Below are 23,166 nucleotides of genomic sequence, written 5' to 3'. Positions count from 1 at the left end.
TTTCATAGCTTAACACAAAGGCATCCCCCCACCTCCTTCCTCCCCGGCTCAGCAGTCAACTCTCTGGACCTAAGGATTCAACCTGCAGACCCATGCTTACAGTTATTTGCTAGGAAAGACTGGACCAGAGAGATAAATAATACACCTCAATATACAACAGCTCAGGCTTAATTTGTAGGCAAAATTTCATTTGATGGCCATGAGAAGAAAAAAATATATATACAGAGTGTGTTTAGGGAGGAGATGGAGTAGGGAGAAAACATCCTGGTGGTGGGAGACCCTGGTGGGGACTGTGGTGATGTTTACTTGGATTTGCCAACTGGTCCGATGGATACCGGGTCTGTCTGCACTTGAGCATCTGACATCCGCTTTGGTCCCTGGGAAAAAAAAACAAGGGGTAGCCCATTGAAGACGGGTAATAGCAACAGCAAAAATCACCTTTTGGTGAGCACTTATTCCGTGCTAGGTGCCATGCTAAGTCAATGTTTCTTAGACCTGAGTGTTGGTTAGGAGAACGGTCTCCAATCAGATGTCCAGATTCACTGCCCAGCTATATTACTTTCTAGCTTTGCCAGATCTTGGACAAATTACAAATTTATCATTACAAATGATAAAACTATTCCCAGAGGCTGGTTCCCAACACAAAGCGAGTTTATACTTATAATGCAGTTAGAACAGTCCCTGGGGTGTACACCCCACACTTCAGCTGTCCCTCTGCAATCCCTGTCTTATTCGCTCATAAGCCAACCCTGTTTTATTTTATCGGAAGTGAGCTTCTCATCTGTCTTGTTAGTCTCACACCTGCCTCCTGACAGGGTGCAAGCTCCATGGATTCTGTCTGCTGTGTCCTCGGTGCCTTGCAAGGACCTGGCACACCGTGGCTGCTCCTGAAGGGTGAAGGCTGAGGGCACCTGCCATTGCCACTGTGGTTATTGTTGTTCTACCCGTTCTGTCCAGTAGAACTTATGAAACTGTCCCTTTCCTTCTGTAATGATATAAGCGTGGACCAACACGTGACCAGGTCACATTAGCACCACCCAAACCAACATATCGCATGGGTTCATTGCCCCCACCCCACCTTGTCCCCCTTACAGTTAAGCCTCCCCAGTCGAGACTGACCCCAGACCCTGGCAACCACTGATCTGTTTCCTATTCCAGAGTTGTGCCTCTTCCAGAATGTCATGTCAAGGAATGGTGAAGTACGCAGCCTTTGAACCTGGCTTCTTTTACATGTCGTGATGGGTCTGAGGTTCACACAGGCTGGGCATGGTCAGAGGCACCAGCATTGCTGGTCCAGAGTAGAGCAGTAGGGTTGGTGGAGTATACTGGAGTGCATGAGTGGTAAAGTATGTGGATAATAAGTACAGAATAGTGCAATGTGGCGAAGCATGCATGGTATACAGAGGTGGGGGCAGGTAGTGTAATTCTGGGACAGAGCAACATTGGTGGTTGGTGTAGGTTATATGGTAAATATGGAAGATAATTAGTATGCATGGAATATATACATAGTATAGCCTACTGTACTAAACATAATACATACAGCATAGTATCAGAGCACATTATATAAACTACAGTATTGCCTTATATATGTAGTATAGGGTAACATACATAGTGCAGGATAATGTTGGTTAGGGTAATAAAATATACATCCTTGGTGCACATGATATAGCCTGTGTGCACAGTGCCATGTGGTATAATGTGGTCTACATGGTATAACAGAGGATCGTATAAGCCATAGCCAGCATATATAACTCTAAGGACACTGTATACCCTCTCATTTCATTTTCATGCTGACCCTATGACGTCAGGACTATTAGCCTCATTAAAGAGGTACCTGCTGCTCGAGGTGCCGACTTGACCCTGGCTGCACAGCCACTGAGACGGAGAGCTAGGTTCAAACCCAGGAGCCAGCTGCACCCGGTGCACCTCCCTGGTGTCCTGGTGTGCACACGCTTCTCTGCCAACGCTTCCTCCTTGGGAGTCCCCTGACCTCAGTCCCAATGGGCTAAACACAGCAAACTTAGGCGGCCCAGTGGACTTTCACAAGAAATGCTCTCTCTTATTTTAACATTGAATCTGACATTTAAAAATCCAGTGCTTTCATGTACATGGCTGCTGGTGGCACTCTGTTTAAACAGCACTTGCTCTTCAGGTTGCAAAGACCCCCCTCCTTCCCCGGGGCCCACTCCTTCCTGCACCGTCTCTTTTGCCGCTTGGGGTTGGACTCTGGAGGTCGGAGTCACGTATGTGTCGCTTTGTGTGTCAGGAGTGCGCTTCACAGTTAATAGTGCCAAAGCCACTCTCTCTTCTGTTCTCTTACCAATGTGGTGAGGTGGGCAGCGACCACTAACCCATTTTACAGATGAGGCAAGTGAATCTCCAAGAAGACCCAGGACTGCACTGTGCCAGATGGTCAGGCCGCCCTGACCTGAAGCCTGGGCCTCGGCTCACCCCTCCCCGGCCCCTTCCTGCTCACTCTCCACTCCTTCTAGTCCCTGTCCCAAGCTCCTTGTGGTGCAGAGCTGATGGGTGTAAGCCTCAGGCCATGCCCAGTGGGAGACCGTCTTCCCTGGGCAAGTCGCCCGCGGACCATCTGCTACACCTGCAGATCACAGCGCACACAGTTCCAGAGCTTTGGGGACCTGTGAGTAGGAGAAAGGTGAGGAGGACAGGAAGTTGGGGGGCTTGGGGGCAGTGGGACCCAATCTCCACCGGCCAGGGTAGCTCACTTTTATCAGGTGTGTGTGTGTGTATGTGTGTGTGTGTGTGTGTGTGCGCGCACACACACACGTGCGAGTCCCTTTGCATAAAAAGAAGAGAAAATCCAAGCCCCAGGACTTTCTTCCAGGTCCTTCCTGACCTGTCAGCATCAGCCAGGCAGCTCTGGGTGGGAACCCCAGCAGCTGGAGGGGGAAGGAGGAGATGAGGACTGAGAGAGGTGGGTGGCCGAGGAGGGCCTGGTGGACACGCGGTCAGAGGCAGGAGCTCATTTCCTGTTGGCGACGGGCACTGCAAGGCACCTTCCTGGTGCCAGTGCTGGCGCCACCACTACCTTCTCAGGAAGGGGCTGGGCAACCACAGGAATGTGCCAGCTGGAAGTTCCTGGGGGTCCGATCTCTGGAGAGTGTCAGAAACCCCTCCCTCCTGCCTCCACCATGGCTGCAGGTCTCCTGGCAGTGGCCGGAAGCAGGACCCGGGGTCTGGGAGGCAGGAACTGAGTCCCGCCTCCTCTCTGCCTCTAGACGCCGTGGGATGCCCAGGAGAGGACACCACTTCTGGCCGACTCATCCAAGACGTGGGAATAAGTACTCCCACCGGGAGGGCTTGATGTCCGTAAGAAGCTGGTCCCAGAGCAGGGACCAGTGACTACAACTGTAATTAGTGTCTTAAACGCATCCACCCCGTCACCTCTGCGGACATCACCAGGCTAAACCGTCACCAGCCTCCAGGCTCACAAGGACACGCTCTACCGGGGCCTCTATCTCTGTGGTTGCCCTTGACAGCCTCTTCTGGGCCTCAGCCATGCAGCCTTTACAGCCAGGACGGGATCCCACTCCTCCTGCTCAACTCTGCGACTAGCTTCCCAGTTTACCCAGGGCCCTGGCCACATCCTCTCCCTGCCCAGGGCTCCTGTCTCACCTCCTGTTATCCACTGTGTCCCCGGCCACTCAGGCCTCTGTCTCCTCTTCAAACACCCTGGACTCCCCCAGCTCGACCCCTCCCTGGGGCCTTATGCCAAGGCTGCTTCTCCAGGAAGTGCCCTGCTGGTCTGCTGTCTGACACCTTGAACCCTCTGCTATCACCTGAGACATTTTCTCTGCTGGGACATTTCTGGATCCATTTCAAAGTAGCAACACCCCTCCCCACACCCAGGCAAGCACTCCCACGCACCCTGCTCATTTCCCTCAGTGACCTCACATACTAATTCCTCCTCTTCTTCTTTTTTTTGACAGGGGCTTGAACCCAGGGGTGCTCTACCACTGAGCTACATCCCCAACCTTTTTATTTCTTATTTTAGGACAGGGCCTTGCTGAGTTGCTGAGTCTGGCCTTGAACTTGCCATCCTCCTGCTTCAGCCTCCGGAGCCGCTAACATTACAGGTATGTGTCACCACTTGGCCCACACTTACATTCTCGTCTGCTAATTTAGTTTACCAATTTTGTTTGTTAATTTGTAGAACAATGATGGAAGAAGAAAGGAAGGGAGAGAGGGAATATCTTCGACATCTAGAGATCAGTGGGCAGGAAGAGGAGGGGGCCAGGGCCCTGGGTAACCCGGGAAGCTAGTCACAGGGAGAAAGAAAGGAAGGAATCTGAATTATTTCAAAGAGTAAATCAAACCATAAAGAATACCAGGCCTCAGTGTCTCCATCCAGAAGTGGACTCTTTAAAACATGCAAGTAGAACCCCTAAGTGCGGCTGAAGTTGAGTACAACATTCCATTAAAGGGTAACAAAGTAACTTATTTGATTCTTGGGCACAATATTTTAACATCTATTATATTTTCTTCTTTCTGCTCATCCCTCTGTTTACTGGGTGCATGTTGTGTGCATGGTCCTATTCTGGGTGAGTGGGAACCAGCCGTGACCCCAAAAGATGAAGCCCTATGGTTGGGATCTGAGGTCCAATGGTGGAGGGGGTACTTCCATGTTGTGGGGAGATTGAAATAAGCAAATCTAAAATACCTTCTCCTCAGTCTGCCGAAAATTGCAACCAATACAAGGGAATTCTGCATCTGGCAGCCATTGCTCCCACAATTGGGGAGATTGAACTGGGCATTTATATCCTGTTAAATTAAATAAACAGGAGGCTTTTAGCCTGAGGCTATCTCTTTACTTTAAGTTCTATGTGACAAGCTACAACCTAGCTTACTTCAAGAACAAACCAATACCTACTCAGGAGTGTAATTTATAAATAACGAATACCTGGGTTTCTGGCAATCACAGCTGAGCGTGGCCAATTGCAGGCTGCCAGCTAGTCAGACCCCACCCAAGGAAGGCCAGTGCCTCCTCAGGCCATGCTGAACAGGACAAGGCATCCCTGTGGCCAACAGGCCAAAGGCGATGTCCCCCTCTGTCCCTGGCACAGGTCTGTGAGGTCACTGCTCACGCTGCAGGGTGGAGCTCTCTGAACCTCTTCTGGTTCTGAATCCTGCCTGATTCTTGGATTGTTCTTTGCTCAAATCAACTCTCTTAAATTTAATTTATGTAGTTTTTCTGTTAACACCCCCACAACGGTACCACGTAAATGGGATAAGCTGATAATGCATTCATGCCCCATACATTCCTTCAATAAATATGTGCCCAGAGCATCGGCCACCTGCAAGACATTGGCCCCTCCAGAGGATGAGCTGGAGGAGGAGGAAGGCTCCAATATGCAGCTTTGCTCATTTGACCCGTTGGTAGTTGGACCATCGGGTTTTGCAGTTCAAAATCCAGCACCATGGACCAAGGAACCCAGGGCAGGGAATCACATTTAGAATGTGGGAAGGGACTGGGCAGATGGCCTGGGGGAGGGAGTGAGGGAGGACCCTGGATGTGGGCTGCAGGGAGAAGGGAAGGGAGAAGGGATCCCCCTGTGGTGACTTCTACTACTGAACTCCTGCTTTGTGCTGGGCACTGGGCCCAGGAGTTTAAATAGTCATTCAGTTCCCACAGGAGCATCAAGACCATGGCTGCAATCATGAGCTCAGTTTTACAGGTGGATACCTGAGCCTCAGAGGGGGCGGGCAGTTAAACTGAGGTCACGCTCAGGACCTAGGAGGAAGGGGCTTCAGCCAAGCCTCTGGCACTGACGTCCAGCACAGACTCTCAGCTAATCCCTCTTCTGTCCACTATCCTGTGCTATTGGGTTAGAACAGGGCTCCTCCACCTTGGCCCTGTGGATGCTCTGGGCTGGTCACTTCTTTGTTGTGGGTACTATCCTGTGCCCTGTAGTTCACTTAGCCATACCCCTGTCTCTACTGACATCTCAAGAAGACTTACTCCCAGCTATGACTGTCAAAAACCTGTTTCTGTACACTGCCAAACGTCCCCCGGAGGACAATATCATTCCTGGTTAAGGACCCTTGGATTAGCCCCCCTCCCCTGAGCCAGGGTAAGGAGAGAGCGCAGATTGCATTTTGGATCTCTGGCCAAAGACACTAGGACCCACAGAGAAAGAGAGGAAGCAGGCTGTGGACTCAGAAGCACCAGGGCCACCCCCCACCCTGCAGACCATGTTCCACCCAATGCCACAGCACTGCAGTGACCAGTTCCACCAGAACACTGCACAGAAAAAGGAGACGGTTTGGAAATCACTGAGGAAAGTGGGACTAGCGTTTGCACTTCTCCCTGAGGAGCGGGAGCCCAGAATGGAGACAAACGCTCCAACAGGACCACCCAGGGGCCAACAATCTGCATGCAGCCCCTTGTTTTGATGGATACCCTCTTTTCTTCAAGGGAAGGGCTTTTCTCCTGAGGAGCTGGGGAGAGCTGGGCTTCCGGCCAGGCTTTCACATTGCCAAGCAGCCTCAAGTCTGGGTTCTTAACACCGCCTTCAACTGGGGTTCCACATACACACTCGAGGACAGAGACGCGGGATAGCAAGACGATGACATTTACCACAGAACCTTAAACTTAGGGCCTGAAATCTGTGTTTCTAACAAGCTCCCCGGAGATGCTGCTGGGAGCCACATGCAGGGCAGGGGGAGAGAGAGTGCCCACTGACCTCCTCGCCAGAGCTCACTGATGCCCCCTGGTATCTACGGAATGAAACGGTTATGAATGCATAAAGGGTCAGCACCTGTGCACCTGTGGATCCCTCCATCTAGAACACGCTGTGCCTTGGCCTCCCCTGGCCTGCTTTCCAGGCTAAGGTGAGGTCCTGCCTGAGACGGAATCTGCTCTGCAAGGCCTCCCTGTCCCTCCTCTCAAACCCAAGGCCAGACTCAGCCCCATTCAGCCTTCCTTCACGAGCCTCCTTCCCCTCTCCCACCTCCCCGTGCTCTCAGCACCTGGCGACCCTCTCCATCCAGCACCTGACCATGAACCCGGAAATACCTATGGGCTTGTCTCTTTCCTGCTCCCAAAGCCCAGCCAGCCCTCCCCTTCAGAGGTATGGAAACCGCATCCCTTGCCTGAGAGCTCCGAAAGAAGAGGCGAAAAATCCACCTACCAGGCCCCTAAGGAAGCCCCCCAGGGACTGTCGCGGTTTCTCCAGTTTCTTTGGGGACTTGCCCCCGTTCTGCAGCGAGTTCACGTCCACTGTGACCTGCTCCGTGCACGGGGCGGGTTCTTTGGCCTCCTGCTTGCTGTTCTTCTGCTTGGTGGTCTCGGCTGCGGGCCTCTTGTCCTTGGAGGAGGCCTCTGAGCCCTTCTGGGCCGCCCCCGCGGGCGCGGGCTCGGGCTCTGGTGGCGTGGCGGGCTTCTCCGTGGAGCTGGACGTCTGCGGCAATTTCAAACAAAGCCCATTTTTAGTGACTGCAAGGCAATTGCCAAAGGCAGCGGAGTGAATGTGTGGAAGCAGGGATGTTCAAATGAGGGGTGGCGTCTGCAGGTTCGTAAGTCTTGGGTGAAATGAGAAAAAAATGATATGAGGTTACGCACGGTGCGGGACATTTCTTATCCATGAACCCTTGAGTTAATGCTATGTTTTTCCAGCAAGCGTTCTTCCTCCTTTGTTGGTACCAGAACTTGGATTGCTCTTTGGAAACCAGCCTTTTCCCTTCTTGGGGTCTAAGAAAACTCATTCTACCCGTGGGCAAGACACCTGATGCAGGCCTGGCCAATCAGAACACTGCGTGGTGATTGGGCAGCTATGATTGGTTCAGGGGAGCAGAAGAGCAAAAGCTGAGCCACTCTCAGAACTTAAGAGGCACAGATTTGAAGCTGTGAAAAGGTAAGCCTGGGGCTTTCAGAACCAACACCATTTTTAGGGTACACGTGCCTGGAAAGGAAGCCAACACAAGAAAGCAGAGCGGAGACAGGGAGAAAACGACAAGGTGTTGATGGAATCATGTGAGACCACTTGACCTAGCTGTTCTTGAAGCCCACTTTGTGCTTAAACCAGCTTAAAATCTACTTATAACCAGATGGATACCTCTTGGGGATACCCATTCTTTTCTTTGTGATTGGATCTACCTTAATTTTTGATATGAAACTGTCCTTTCACTTCATGAAATGGTGGCAAAAGAAGATGATTGGCTGATTTTGAGTTTCGATGTACATTCTTCTATGCCACGACAAGAAGCTGACGATTGCCGTTGGTTCCTACCATCTAGAGAGCTGAAGCTATGGAGTCTAGAAAATGGTGGGTAAATTCCAGATTTACAGATCAAAAAAAAAAAAAGGAAAAAATGTTAGGAAATAGAGATCCTTTTCTCGTAATTTTCTTAAATGCCAATGCCTACAAGGGCAAGACAGATAATGTGAATGCAAAAGAAAAAAGAAAAAGAAAAAAGAAGCCAAGGGTAAGAATAGCCAGTTGGAGATCTTCTTTCCCCAACGGTGCAAGCAACAGAGGTCAAAGAAGTATTTCTCGATTGTGAGAAAAACACCAGTTCAAGGAACGCTGGTTTTGGTAACGGGGAGATAAGCTGAAGCCCGGTCAGAGGGACTGCTCTGAGCTGAAAGTCACATGCCCTGGCCAAAGAGATCCCAGCTGGGAGGCACCGGATGGGCGTGCAGACTGCTGCTGTCAGATGGGCTGTATTTTCATTGGAACCTCAAAGCTAAATCTTTTAAAAATGAAAAATGTGTCGACTTTCGACTTTAAAATACTGACTTCAAAAGTTTTTAAGCCGTGGTCACAGCAAACAAAAGGAGCCACTGAATATGTGGTCACAACCTAATCCATCAAGGTATGTGCTGTCCCCAGGAAAGAAGTTCTCTGACAGAGCTGCAGCTATGATTGAGAAGACCACAGGCAAAGAACTATCATTTTGAACCCAGTGAACCCAGCACACCACTTAGATGAGCCTCTTCAGCCCTGAAGGTGGCCTCAGGTGGCCGCTCTCAGGAGGCAGAAGACCTTGGAGAAAAAGCACCGAGGGCCAGCACCAGAGAAGCCGAGCTTAGGATACACACCCTCCATGCCCTGCCCCAGCCCAGCAGCCAAGTTGCAGCAAGTGCTAAGACGTCGATGTCCAAGTACCATGGACAGCCTGGAGCAGGCCTGGCCTCAGAATGACACAGAAAAGCCCACCATGGTGCTCTGCAGAGAGGTCAGAAGCCTGTGACCCATTTCTGTTGGGTGGAAGAGGTCAAGATCTAGTAAGGGCTAAAGGCTCAGGGTCCAGAGTCACAGGGCTCTGGTTTGGATCTAGTTCCATCACATCCTTGCTATGACCTGGAACAAATGGTTCCGTCTCTTGGTGTCCTTGTCTGTATGAATATGAAAAGACACCTCGTGGGGTGGCCAGGATCAGACTAGCCAGGATGGAAGACCTGCTTGGCGCAGCGTCTGGCCCAGGTGACATGCCAGACACAAGGTGGCCAGTCACCTTTGTCCTGGAACAAGGAGGTTCCAGGACAGGGAACTGACAGCTTTACTATCAGGAGAGTCCCAGACCAATGGGGACAAGTAGGTCACCCTGACTTAGTATCCCCAGTGGCGACTCCTTAAAAAGACTGTGTGGCTCTTGACTGCCTGGTACAGAGGGGACACCAGTAAATAACTGTTGAGCATGACAAGACAGTGGCCCCCATGCCTCTCTCCACTTGTCGCCTGTCCCTTGCCCTTCTAGTCCCTCTGCTCAGCTACAAGACCTGCTTTCCCCTTGGAACAGGGCTTCACATTTCCTCTAACTTCTGTCCAGTCTGCCGCCATGGTTTCCCGCTGAGGCTCAGCTCTGATGGCATCTCCTGGGAGACACAGCCCCTGATCCCCTCTGGAGCACAGCAGTTGCTTTCTTTATGCTTACAGGGACTCAGGGCTTCTCTGTTCACTCAATAACGTCTATATCTGGGGATTGAACACCTGGGGATTTATTCAGGTGCTGGGACAGGGTTGGTCTCCAGTGAAATATGTTGAATGAATGGCCAGCAACTCACCCTCCAAATGCTTCCCAAGTCTTTCACTGTGGGGCAGGAGGTGGGAAGCGCAAGGAACCAAGAAAGAGCTTTGGAGAGTTGAGGTCCATCCTCCACACGACCGCCCCTTCCTGGCCAGGCTTAGAGCACCTTTGCAATGACCTAGGTACTAACTTCTGAAGATGGTCATTGACCGTCTCCTTATCCATGGAGTCAGTTGAGAATCAAAACCATGCAAGGATTGCTCTGTCACTAAACTCAAACCTTTACTTGGGTTTGACTCCTTCTGCAAACGCACAAGCATCTTCTCATCTGAGCTCTCGGGAGCAACCTCTCCTGGAACCCAGCAGCTCTGGCAGGAAGAACAAGGCTGTCTCATGCGATTCCGACTCCAGAGGCCCAACTAGCAGGAGGGCCTGGGCTTCCATCCCTAGAAGCATCCACTAAGGGTTTTACAACCGTAAAGAGGAGAATCGCAAAGGAGCAGGGAATATCTACTCTTGTCCCTCCAAATTAAATAAGTATTTGTGACCTCCCAGAGAGTCAGCATCTCTCTTGCCTGGATTCAAGGTCCTGGAAGACCAAGTTCCCTGAGAGACTCTCAGGAACCTCGTGGGCGAGCCCAAGTAGATTTCCACAGACTGCATTCCATTTCTGCATTTTGTTTTGCCTTGTTTGGGGCTGGGGGTAGAGGCCACACCCTGGGGCACACCAAGCACAAGCTCACCACTGAGCTACACTCCCAACCCCTGTTACAGTTTTAGAACCACCAGAAAAATTGGCATAGCGGTTTCACGGAAGATTCCAGACCAAATACACAATCACATTTAAGTCCCCCCCCCCTTGCTTTTTGAATTAGGTAAGTTTATCATGTTTGCAATGTGGTAAGCTTGGAATTTTTGGTTCTAAGACTGTACTTTGAGGGTGGGTGTAGACATACATAAATAAAGGAAAAAAAAAACAGTTTGAAGTATATGAAGAAGGAAAACCCCTATTATTATAGAAATACTAAAAGCGCAATCATGCTGTGAGCACTGCAGGGTGGTAACTCCCAACCAGCAACCCAACAGTGAGAGAAGGAAACAGCAACTGCTGAAGACTGAATGTGCGCCCAGGTTCCTGGGCCAAAGCCCCAACTCCAGTGTGACTGTATTTGGATGAAGGAAGTAATTCAGGTTAAAAGAGGTCACAGGGTGGGCTCTGATTCTCAAGGATGAGTTAGGGTCAATGTAAGAGGGCTCTCTCTCTGTCTTTCTGCAGTGTGAGGGCCAGGCTCCAGGGCAGCCCCCTGCAAGACAGGAAGGGAGCACTCAGCAGGGACTGACACCTGCCGGCACTTCGCCTTGGCCTTTCCAGTTTCCAGTGCTGTCATCTGACCCCCCAGCCTACAGCATTTTGTTAGGGCAGCTGGGGGTGCCTCATGCAGCAGCTAACATTCATGGAAGCTGTTGTGCCAGGAAGGATCTCGGTGCTCCAGTGCTCCGTGTGCATTGACTCATCTGAGTGTGACACCCTAGTGGGTCTTCTTTTCCTAGCTCCCTCATCAACGAGGAAAGCGAGATGCTGGAAGATTTGGTAACTGGCCAGAAGTCACACTGCTAAAAAGTTGGCTGTGCCAGGATTGGCACCTGGGCAGTCTGAGTCCACGACTCAGCCTCTCGAGCATTTCTCTATCTTGCCCAAATTGAAAAAAGAGGATTGATGACATTTTTTTTTCAGAGATACATTTTTTAAGTTAAAAGAAGAGTGCAGATTACAAAGTAGGATGGGCATGATCCCATTTTTTTTAAAGAACACCTGAGGTTGTAAAAATGTCATAGCTCTGTTTTCTTAGAATAGAGAAATTATGGAAGCAAACTCTGTGACCCCATGTCTTTCACTCCCACGACGTGCCAAGCACCCTGCGACGTGATGGGAAATAGAAATGAATGCTTCACAGATGTTCCCAGAGGGATGAGAGGGGCAGGTGGGACAGGCAGCTAACAGACGAGTGACTGCAATTTGTGACCGGTGGATGAAGCAAAAACACAAAGCGGGGTGACTGGCGGGCTTGAAAGGCTCTTTGAAGAGGTGACACTTGTGCTGACTTGAAGGACAGGAAGTGAGGAGGGAAGAGTGCTGTGGAAGGCCGGAGCTAACTCCAGCAGGTCTGCAGAGCCCAGCAGGCGCCTAATATGCAGCTGGGAAGTGCACTGCAGACAGGTGGGAAGAAGAGCACACACCGCCAAGCCCACCACCAAACCAAGTTCAAGGTCACTTACATGGCAGCTGGAGTCTTTCCCGTTTATTTCTTCTGAGGGCGGGATCCCTTCATCCCCTTTCACTGACTAAAATAACAAACAGACAAGGGCCTTTCAGCTCCCATGGTATGCAAACCTGGGGAACGCGAGCACCACTCATTATTGAGACTCGGATCAAGACAAACGCAAGGCCCACCGGACACCTGCGAGTCTTGGGATACCTGGATTTCCTTCCACATGTGCAACCAGAGTCTGACAGAATCCGAGCCTTGGCCTCCAAAAAACACAACAGAAGCTCTCAAACCCTGGTTAGGTCATTCTGAGACAAATAAATGGTGACAGTACTATCAGTGCTGCAACCAAGCGGTGGTTGAACATGTTGCAAGAATGAATCTCCAAATGGGAAATCCAGCCTTGTAACCCCCCGCTGGTACCATTTAGGTGGTGGGTGTAACTAAAGTAGAGATTTGAGTTAGACTGAGCATTCGCTTTCCACCCTATAGCGCCCCCTATAGCACCCATAACAGGCCTGGCTGAGGCTGAGTTGGTTCCTTGGTTCCTTAAACCCCACACTCTGAGCTATTTTTTCTAGAAGTGTGGTTCCAAAACCTGCAGCGTCAGCCTCACCTGGAGCTGTGTTAGAAATGCAAACTCCTGACGAGCACTCCAGATCTACTGAATCAGAAATCCTGGGTCTGGGGCTCAGCCATCTAACCAGCCCCCCAATGGTGCTGACTAATGCTGGAATTGGAGCACCAGCACTTTAAGCTATTTGGCCACAAATGAATTCGGACCAATCCTGGGGGTTGTAGTTTTAACCGTGCATTTAATAATGCCCTATTATTGATGCTCGATAAATCTGATAATGAATCACTCAGTCCATATCAACAATACTGACTCAGGTCTAATCCCTGAATTGGTCAGTGCTTAACATCTCCTCCCAGTTGGTAAGGGAGTGCACAGTGGGGCAGAGAAGACCTCAGGTTGCACTCATGTCACCATGGCTGTGCTCTCAGTGGACAGCAGGAATCCACAATATGTGCAAAACAGTTAACAATGTGAAAGACACTCAGATGCATTGGGGCTGAGGAGCATCATATGCCTCCTCTGAGCTATGGCACTCATGTCTTCACAGGTAATGGCAGGATTACGTTTGGAAGCTAACTTTTGGCTGGTGCTAAGCACCAAGACACTGGGCTAAATGAGAGGACAACTTGCATAATTCAATCATCCTATTAGAACCTTAAGAAAGAGGAGGAGGTGTGATTATTTCCTTCCCTCAATATATGGGCAAAAAAAAAAGAAATCTCAGAGACACCTTGGGTCATGAAACTAGCAGGGTAGAGAGACTGAGTGTGTGCTCCATACTGGAAACCTTCCCAATATCACTGTGCATGAGGAGGCACCGCTCAATGAACAATGGTTCCTGAACATCTACTATGAAGTTGGTAACACTAGCTTCAGCCACGCGATTAGGGTTTGGGTGAGAGGAAGGTTGGTAAACCTCACAGAAGGGCATGTGTGGGACCAGCCCTTTCCCAAGGTCAACAGTGCTCTCCTTGGGGTTGCTCTCCAGTTCAGAAGACTTGAACAGGACCTCCAAGGGCATAACAGTGAGTGGGATCCTGTGCTTTGACCCAAAACCCACACTGACAGATCTTGCACAGGGCAAAAGCCTGACATGCACTTCGGATTGGCTGGGATGGACAAAGTGGTGTCTGACAGCTCTCCATGCTTTCCTTAGGGACAGCACTGTGGCACTCCCCCAAGGTTTTCATCCTAAAGGCAAATAAGAATCATCCTGTCCTCTACATAAAATTTGCATCTCTTAACGCACTAAGTGGTTTCTCCTTCCTCTGGGTCTCCTGCTTTGTTCTGCTGAGGTCCAGCCTTGCTTGAGAAGGTTTAGAAGAAGAATCGGCCTCTGTTGCCTTTGCCCTCAGTCTGCCCATCACACGTGAGGGTTAGACCTTGGGGATTTCATTCAGCCTCCTGGATTCAGGCTGCATCTTTAGGGCGCTTACTGCCTGGAACGTGTCCTTAGGACACGCCTGCCTGTCCATATTAGGTGGCATCTGGGAAATTTTGAATGGCAAAAAACAAATGAACACGTAGTCCTTCAAGCCAAAAACAGAATGGACACCAGGAGTCAGGCATGGCCCTTCCCCCTCCTCTGGAAAATAAAGCTCTCTCTTTTGCCCCCGAAGAGGGAGGGGTTTTGAATTTCCTGTCAGTTGTTTCAATTTGGTATTCGTTAGGTACTCTGCCGGTTTTAAGGTTTCAATTTGCTCTCCTCCCCTCCCTTTCTTTGATGGTTCTCGGATGAGAATTGGGGTTGAATCTAAATCATGCTAGGTTGGCAGCAATGCAAACAGACCTTCAGGCTGTGGGGAAGATCACTGCAAGTTTAGCCTCTTTACGAAAAAAATTGGAGTGGCTACCTTCAGCATTTCCGTGATTTTTCTCTGTTGCTCATTTGGAGGCACAGAAAGCTCAAAGCGCACAAACCCGACTGATGGCAGGGTTGTGACTCAGGGTGTTATTTAGTGCATCTGAGGTCATTAACAGCCCTCCCTCTCACCCCTCCCTCTCCATCCCTCCTTCTTCACTCTTGGTAGAGCCTCCTTCAAAGACAACTCAGGATAACAAGGTTGGGCTCAGCCATTCGAAGGGCCAGAACCACACAGGCTTATTTTTTCCAGCTGTCAAAAATAGCATAGTTACTGTTTAAAGAGACGAAAAGTCTTTCAGAGACCATTTAGCACTTTGAAGAACAATTTGAAAGCTATTAAATCAGTTTCCAAAAATTTCCAATTTGACACTGAGCAACTTTCTTCTCGGGTTATTTTGTCCCTGAGAATCCAAGGGGAAGCATCTCAGGGCACTTGGCCTGCAGTGTTGAGAGGGAATCTTGTTGTGGCACCCAAGCCTTGCATATTAATGAAGTCACTTTTTATTTCTTTCACTGTGTCCTGAATTCGGCTAGCTTGATAACGCTGAGGAACATCTGAACCGTTTCCAATACATGGAGTCAGATATTCAAAATTCTAGCAGAAGCATTCAAAAAGGAATGGAAATGTATTTTGATGTCAACTTAATTCAACAAAAGCTGATATTTAGAAGAAGAAAAATTGGGTTGAAATTTTAATGTGCTATGAGAATATCAGCGATGCTGTTTACTAGATCAACCTCACTACCACAAATGCAAGGAACTGGGGCTACTGGAAATTTCCAGGTTCCACAAAGGTAATGAGTCCAGACTCCGTGCTTTATCAAAATGCTTGTATAAAACAGATTTGGAATATTTTAGCCCAGTGGGGTAAATTTCCTTTTCATGACAGGCACATGCAGGAAACCTATGTCCAAGCTTTCCTCTTATGCCTTCCTGTACTTGCAGGTAAGAGCAGTATCCCAATACATAAAAAAGATCTTTCCTTAGAAATCACCACGGAAGAACACACCAAAAAATGGAACTGACAGTTGTCCTGCGCCCAGATAGCCTCATCTGCGGCAGAAGACCCAGAAGCAGCAGTTGCACTGGAGAACAAGGGGAACGTTAGGAACAACGAAAATAAGAAGAAAGCGCTGACCTCTGTCAGTACCCGGTGCCCACGGAGGTGCTAAGCCCTGGGCTCCTTGGGTTTCTACCCTAAAGATAGAGATGTGGGGCTGGGGTTGTGGCTCAGTGAAGAACACTTTGAAGAACAATTTGAAAGCTATTAATTCCCAAAATTTTCCAATGTGAAAGTAAACTTGCCTAGCATGTGTGAGACACTGGGTTCGAGTCTCAGCACCGCATATAAATAAAGAAAGAAAGATCCATCATCAACTAATAAAAATTTTTAAAAAAGAGAGAGATTGTGCAAGCAGCTCCAGCAGAGCGCCGCCACGTGGTGGGCACATGAAGGACAGGACTGTCGTCTGCTGCGCTGGTAATCAAGGAGTGCCCGGCGACCTGCAGTGACCCTGCCAGGGTAGACAAACCCTAGTCACTGGTGGAGACTGGAATTGCCCAATTAGACGCTTCTTTCAGAAACCTGCTTTCAAAGAGCAAATCAGTACCAACATTTTAATACTCAGGGGAAAACCTGAGAACAAGAACATTGGCTAGGAGACACCTGTTTTTTTTTTGAATTATAGTTACCACTGCAAACCATCTACTTTCCCCCTCCAGATAGTAAATTTCAACAGCTATCAGCTTCTTAGATGAAATATAATCATTAAAGAGCTCTGATTCCTCAACTATTTTCTCATTTGGTCCTTTAATTGGCCTGGTATTAAAGCTGACAGTCTTTCTCTGAGTCTGAGAATGTTAGTTTTTTACTTATAAAATGAATGGTCCCAAATTAAGAGTTAAGAGGTGGATTAAATGAAATAATGTATGTGAAAATAATTTGGAGGAGGAACGCACTTTTCAAGTGCAAGGTGTTATTATATTGACAAATTATAAATCCCAAATCTATACATTTCTATCTGCCACCTTTGTGGTTTCAAACCTTCCTACCTGGTTTGTGGATACATGAATGCAGCACTCTGCCCACTCATTTTATAAAAATATACTAGCACTTCAGATATTCAATTTCTTGACATACAGCTGAATTAATATGTATAAGAATCTTTTTCTATTTAGGGCATGACAGATGTCTTAGATGTTCCTTGCAATTATTTTGAAATCCTGTAGGAGCTGATAGGATTTTTGCAAAGTGGTACATCTACATGCATTGAATGCAACATTAGACTTCTATTACTGAATTCTTTTTACTTGAAATACAGTTATTTGGAAGAATGATATTCCATTTTTTTTTATTTTCATGAGAGGTTAATTTCTGGAAAGTAAATGAATTGGGTAATGCCTTATTTTGAAAAAAAAAAATCAACTGAGAGTCAATTTGTCATGGGATACGAAAATATGCTCTCAGAAACTAAAGAGAAGCAGAGTCCAGGAAGTGGAAAATCAATGATCTGATGAATGAAGAAATCGAACACAAAACAGAGGTTTTGCAATTGAATTTTCTCTTCTATTAAATCTTTTTTTAAATCCATATTTTATGCTCACAATATGTAAAATTAGTTTGGAATTTTCACTTATTTGGCTCAAAAACATTCTCCTGGAATCCTTAATATGACGCCAGATACTGTCTTTATTTTTAAGCCCCTAGAGCAGGCTTATTTTTTTTTCTTCTCTCCCTTTGCATAAACCCAAAGACTTTAAATTAATTTGGAAGCCACGAACATGTTGCCAGAAAGCCAACTTCCAGGAATCTACCCCATGGGAATATTAATATGTGTATAAAAGTGAGTGTCTGCGGTTCTCAGGGAAGCACTGAGACCCCGTATGTGAAATGCTCGGGGTTAGTTCATGGTTGAGAGGATGAGGACGGAGTTAAAAATGTCCATTGTCCTCACTAAGCTTTACTCCCCCTGAGGACAGACACTGCACCCATTTATGCTGTCCCTTATGTCCCTAGTGCCCAGAGGAGAGTGGACACCTAATAATTCTTTGTCGAACGTCTTTTGTGCATTCGAATGGGTCAAAATGGCAATAAAATTTTCTAATGAAAACAAAACAGGAAAAAAATGACAATAATTAGGAAGTCTGGGATTTTAGGGGAAGTTCCAACAATCCAAAAATATGCTATTTTCCCCCCCTGTACCTTCCAGCTCTATCCAGAAACAGGAAGGCTGATCACCCTCAATATTATGATGCACTACTTGAGGATCTCATTTGTCATGCAGAGGCGCTGTCAGAGACAGACTCAATGTTCTTTTCTTTCTTGGCATAATGTGAAAATCGGTTTAAGAATCTCAAATCTTGATCTTCCTTTTTAGTGCCAAGTTACAGAGCAAATGATCAGCCACAGAGATGGGGTTTCAGCCACACTCATGGATTGTCTACTGTGCATGCTGAGTTTCTTTTTTATTTTCCTCCAGAAGAATCCAGCAGGAAAATAAAATGATTCCTGCCAACAATTTCCAACAGAATTATTTCTAATATGCGTCAACTTCCACTGACAAGAGTTTTGTTTTGTTTTTATTTTTTTGTGGACCCAAAAGAATTCTTTTAACAGACTGATCTCATGAAATTAGAGAACTACTTTCTCAAAGGATTAAACTTCCCAATACTCCCCAAAATAAAGGCACACTGTAATGAAATTCTCATTTTTCATTAAAAGAGAATTAAACCTATGACCTTTTATGTGGATTTTTGATTTTTTTTTTCTCCAACTGATTCAGGTTTTGTTGCATTATGTTATTTTCCTGACTATTTAGAGATTGAAAGTATGTGATTCTTCATAGGCACCAAAGATATCTGTCTACATTCTTTCCATTCTGTACATAGAGGGAAAAAAATGACAAATTTACCAGCTAAACTATAAATATACACTATGACAATATCATGTTATCATTTCCCTATTTGAATTCTCTATGTTAGCTTTGTCTAAATTTGAGTCACACACATGTCACCTTCAGAATTCTTGACCCCTCAATGTATAACTTGGACTATTTAGTATTTTATCCACATAAATGCCTCATGTTCTTGATGTAAATAAATGCATTTTCAAAGGAAACTCCACATTATTACCATGTTGTAAGCGTCATTTGCCACCAATAGAAGGAAACTTGAAAAATAAATTAAATCAAATGCAAGCCATAATGTTAACTTTTAGGACGATGCTCTTGTTTGCTAGAACTCAGGATCCAAAGCCAGCTCTTCCTTAATAAAAAAGAGAATCAGCCAGCATTAAAGAAGGTCAGCCATTCTCCGAGGCTTCCTCCGAGACTGAACTGGAGGAGGAGGGCATTCTCTCACTTGCTGGGCGTTCATGTCCCATGCACATCCCCTGCCACCGGGCACTGCCCCTTACTTGCGGCAGCGGAGCTCGGTAGTGCACTGCTGTGCTGGAAGGAATTGGCTTACCATGTGTCTGAGCAATGCCATCAGGGAGGTCCTCCGCGGCTTGCTGGCTTCTCTTTTGAGTTTTACTTCCGTGGGTTCAGGCTTAGCATCTTCTTCTTCAGTGAGATCCACTGTTTGTGAGGCTGAGTCTACTTTCTCAAACTTTGTAATTTCTACTGGTGATTCACACACCACCTGGATAGTTTGCCAGGTATTAAGAAAGTGAAACAAAACAAAACAAAACAACAAAACAAAACATACATTTGCCCAAAGCATGTTTTATAAAGGGGCCGGGGCTGTCCCTCTCCACAGGGTAGCTATAGATTTGCGTCGATGACCATTTGTACCCAGGCACAGCTGCGTGTTGTCCAAAGTGCTTTCCAACAGCCAGTTTTTGAATCACTAACACACTGATGTGGACATGGCAAGTTCCCTCCCATGCGTCAACAGGACACAGAGGGGTCCCTCTGGGGACCCCTCTTCTATTCCAGTGAGCCCACCTCTTTGGTCTGCTACAAGGGCAAATCACACTTGGCCTGTGCAGAAATCAGGAATCGCCACTCCCTAGAGTCCCACCCTAGAGGCAGTGGCTGTGACACCTGCTATTCCACAGCCTTTGTCCCTCGCAACTGTGGGGAAACTGTCCTCCTTGCAGGAAGGCGGAGAAGCCACTTGGCTTCCTGGACTGGACCTCCTCATGCACTCATTTCCCACCTCTCCAGTCACTTGCATTGTGACTCAACTGGAGTTGGGGCTTCCAGAAGAAAAATGAACTTGACCCCAGAGCTACGGCTGTGTTGGTGGTGGCGCCTGCAGAGGGCTCGTGGGCTAACGCCCTCTGACCACCTACTGGGGAGAAGGGTAGCCAGCGGTAAGCTCGCATGGACTAGCCCATGTACTAGCACACGGGCCCCAACTTGTGCTTTTGCACAGTCACGTGCCATTTCTGTGGCCCCAGTCACATCTGGGACAGTTTCTGCGACTATAGTGGTCCTTGCAGCAGGACGGAGTCCACTGGCCGGGAGGCATTTTTCGTTTCCTCGGTTTTCCAGGCAAGAGCTGGCAAAGGACCGCCCACCCACCCAGCCACCCAGCCCTGTGCCTGTTTTACATGGCCCTGAGCTAAGGATGGTTTGTTCGTGTCTAAATAACTATTCAAAGATGAAAATATTGGATGCAGACAAAAAACGTCCCACAAATCCTAAAATATTGACTCTCTGGGCCCTTTCATCCCAGGTTTTCCATCCCCTGTCTCCAACAGAAGCACTGCGGAGCCAGGGGCCTCTCTGCGTTTGTCCCTGCGGAGCCAGACACCAGACTGCTCAGAGCCTTGTTCTCAGTGTCGGGGTGGGGGGGGGGGAGATGGAGTTGTCTCCAAAATACTGAATGCTTACGGACAAGCTACCTCCCCTTCCTTCACATAGTACACGCCACTGGTTTGCAGTGAGCCAAATTTTCCAAATAGAGATTTTTAATCTTTGTGTTATCAACCAAGGCAGAGAGCTGCCAGTCAACAAATCAGCATGCAGAGCACCCTGGAATTTGGCAAGGGAATCAGAGTAGTCTGCCCGTGCCTTGCATTTCTTAAAATAGCCACATGATTTGTGGTATTTTCCCTTTGGAAGGGAAGGACTAAGCTCAGGTGTTAGGACTCAAAAGGCCTCCTAAGCAAGGCAGAGGTGTCCCTGTGCAGGGACCAGATAGAGAGAAAAGGTGTGGTCAGGACTACCGCCAAGGAAGGTCCCATCTGAAGACTTTCAAAGATAAAAACACTGGACGTGCTTGGGGGAAGCTGCTGCCACCGGCTGCTGGTTTCTGATCCCAGTCTGGCTTTAGACCAACGAGAGTCTGGGATGGGTGTCTGAAGGGGGACGTGGTTTCCGCATCTAGGCACGTTCCATTCAACTGCATTTCTGGAAAATGAGCATCAGCCACAAAAGCTCATGAGCTGGGCCTGGAACATATCTGTCCCACAACGTGGTCAGAGAGCAGAGGTGCTGGGTAACCTGCTGGGCAGAACTCTGTCTTTACCCCTAAGTGGGCCTCATCCAAGGTCAGCGTTTCATCTTCTCTGTTCTGGGTGGGGACACTGTACTCATCACAAAGCTGTTCTGAGGATTAAATCAGGCAATTCATTGTCAGGCCATAATTAATACAGGGGTTGTGATTTGTGTTAGTTACACCTATTTACTCCATGAGCACAAATTACCTGGAATCACCACCACCCGCAAGTCCATTACTGAGGGGTGATTATTTTAATAACTACCTCTGACTGTGCCTGGAGTTGAGAAAGCCATGTTTTATACATAACCTCAGGAAATAGTCACAGAGACAGCCCAGGAAAGATAACGTTATCACCACTTTATAGATGAAGGACATGAATGATTGAATGACTTGGCTAAAGTCACAGTACAGAGGAGAGGACATTTCAAGGAGAAGAGCACTTTCTGCCAGTAATTGAATATATAATAGTGGATTAATTGATAAGGATATGGAAGAAGGAGTCTGAGAGCAAGTCATTCTGGAGCTGGTCCAGCAGCTCTGGGACTTCACTAAGGACTAAGCATCGTCTTATCCTGTGTCTCCACCACTCTTGTCATGCTGCATTTTCATTCTGTTATTTGTTACCTCATAGTCATGAAATAGCTGTTATAGCTCCAGCATCACATCCTTATCTCAATGTCCTGAGATGGAAGGAAGGTCCCCATAATAGACTTGCTCCATAAGAGACAACTCCAGACTGAACTTTGGAATGAACTTTGGAATTCGGATCCTCTAGTTCAAGGCACACAAATCTCACTGGTCATAACTAGGTCACTTCCTTATCCCTAGACTAATCATAGGTGAAGAGAACGGGTAAGAGGAAGATTAGCATGGCCCTAAAGTGGGTAATGAGCAGTTTGACTGACTGACCCTTGATTCTGAATTCTATTTGGCCTTTGAAACAGCATCTTCTTTTTTTGTGTTCAAGGGCCTGGAAGGAAAGTCACTTCTGTAATAAAATGATAGATTGCATGACAATAACTTTGTAAACCACCCTTATCCGAGTGCCAATGGTTCCCTTGTGGGGTCTTTCCAAATGCTGAGAGGTGTCAGCTCATGAATCCTAGGCCGCAAGTCCATTCTCCAAAACACAACAATTTTAGTAGGAAAACAAATGGGGCTTCTAGAGACTTCCATCAGCTTTGAAGTCAGGCCAAGAAGTTGGCTTTCAGTAGCCAAGGAAAATCCACCGACATCGGGTGTGGGAACCCAGCACAATTTGGACTAAGTAAGGATTCAATTTGCATATACAGACATGAGAATTCAATTTTTACTTGGATACTTCTCTGACTTCCTTTCAGGCTACATACAGCTTTGGAAAAAGTCATTCCCTATTTAGAATATATTAGTGCATCTGTACATTTTAATTTTAGGTTTTATAGATATAATTAAAATCAGACTTATGCCATATTTTATTTTTGTGTGAGCTATAGTTTAGAATTGAATCTCCCTTGCTTAATTTCAACAGGGAATGTGTATACATTGTATAGGATTGGCCAGTATGTTTAACATGCAAAATATACCTTTCTGTAAAGGGTGTTACTTATTACCTCAAATTTTATACCGTACTTATATTTTTTATTTTTAATTTATTGGTACCAGGGATTGAACTCAGGGGCACTTGACCAATGAGCTACATTCCCATCCCTGTTTTGTATTTTAAAATTTAGAGACAGGGTCTCACTGTGTTGCTTAGCACCTTGCCATTGCTGAGACTGGCTTTGAACTGGTGATCCTCCTATCTCAGCCTCTTGAGCCACTGGAATTACAGGCGTGTGCCTTTTGAAATTTTGTTTATACGGTTTTTCTTTTTTTATTAGAGCTGTGAGTTTTGGGAACTAATTTATAGCAAAACAGATATCCTCCACTTAAAACTTCAGCCACCACATAATAATAATATTGGTATTTAAGGGTTTTACTTTAGATTGTTTTTTATTGGATTTATAATGTGATTATTTGGTTACAGAGAATTAGAG

The 23,166-nt window shown here is 47.3% G+C and overlaps 1 protein-coding gene across 6 annotated transcripts in view; it reads right to left on the bottom strand.

Moving 5' to 3' along the window:
• Positions 1 to 261: 261 nt before the first annotated feature.
• The window catches only part of Bcas1 (brain enriched myelin associated protein 1), an 85,272-nt gene continuing 62,367 nt past the window's right edge, over positions 262 to 23,166 (bottom strand). For 3 of the 6 annotated variants that reach the window (XM_077800084.1, XM_026391022.2, XM_077800085.1), the window contains 4 exons: positions 19,169 to 19,342; positions 12,271 to 12,336; positions 7,155 to 7,424; positions 262 to 377 (listed from right to left, as the gene is read on the bottom strand). In XM_077800084.1, the coding sequence (XP_077656210.1) occupies positions 303 to 377; positions 7,155 to 7,424; positions 12,271 to 12,336; positions 19,169 to 19,342 (585 nt within the window). In that variant the 3' untranslated portion in view covers positions 262 to 302. The remainder of the gene's footprint in view (positions 378 to 7,154; positions 7,425 to 12,270; positions 12,337 to 19,168; positions 19,343 to 23,166) is intronic. The other 3 variants (XM_026391023.2, XM_077800087.1, XM_077800086.1) reach the window with 2 other exon arrangements.

Source organism: Urocitellus parryii, chromosome 6, assembly GCF_045843805.1.
Source record: "Urocitellus parryii isolate mUroPar1 chromosome 6, mUroPar1.hap1, whole genome shotgun sequence".
NCBI classification, from domain to species: Eukaryota; Metazoa; Chordata; class Mammalia; order Rodentia; family Sciuridae; genus Urocitellus; species Urocitellus parryii.
Note: the sequence above shows the minus strand (reverse complement) of the source record. Positions and strands in the feature narration are given on the sequence as shown.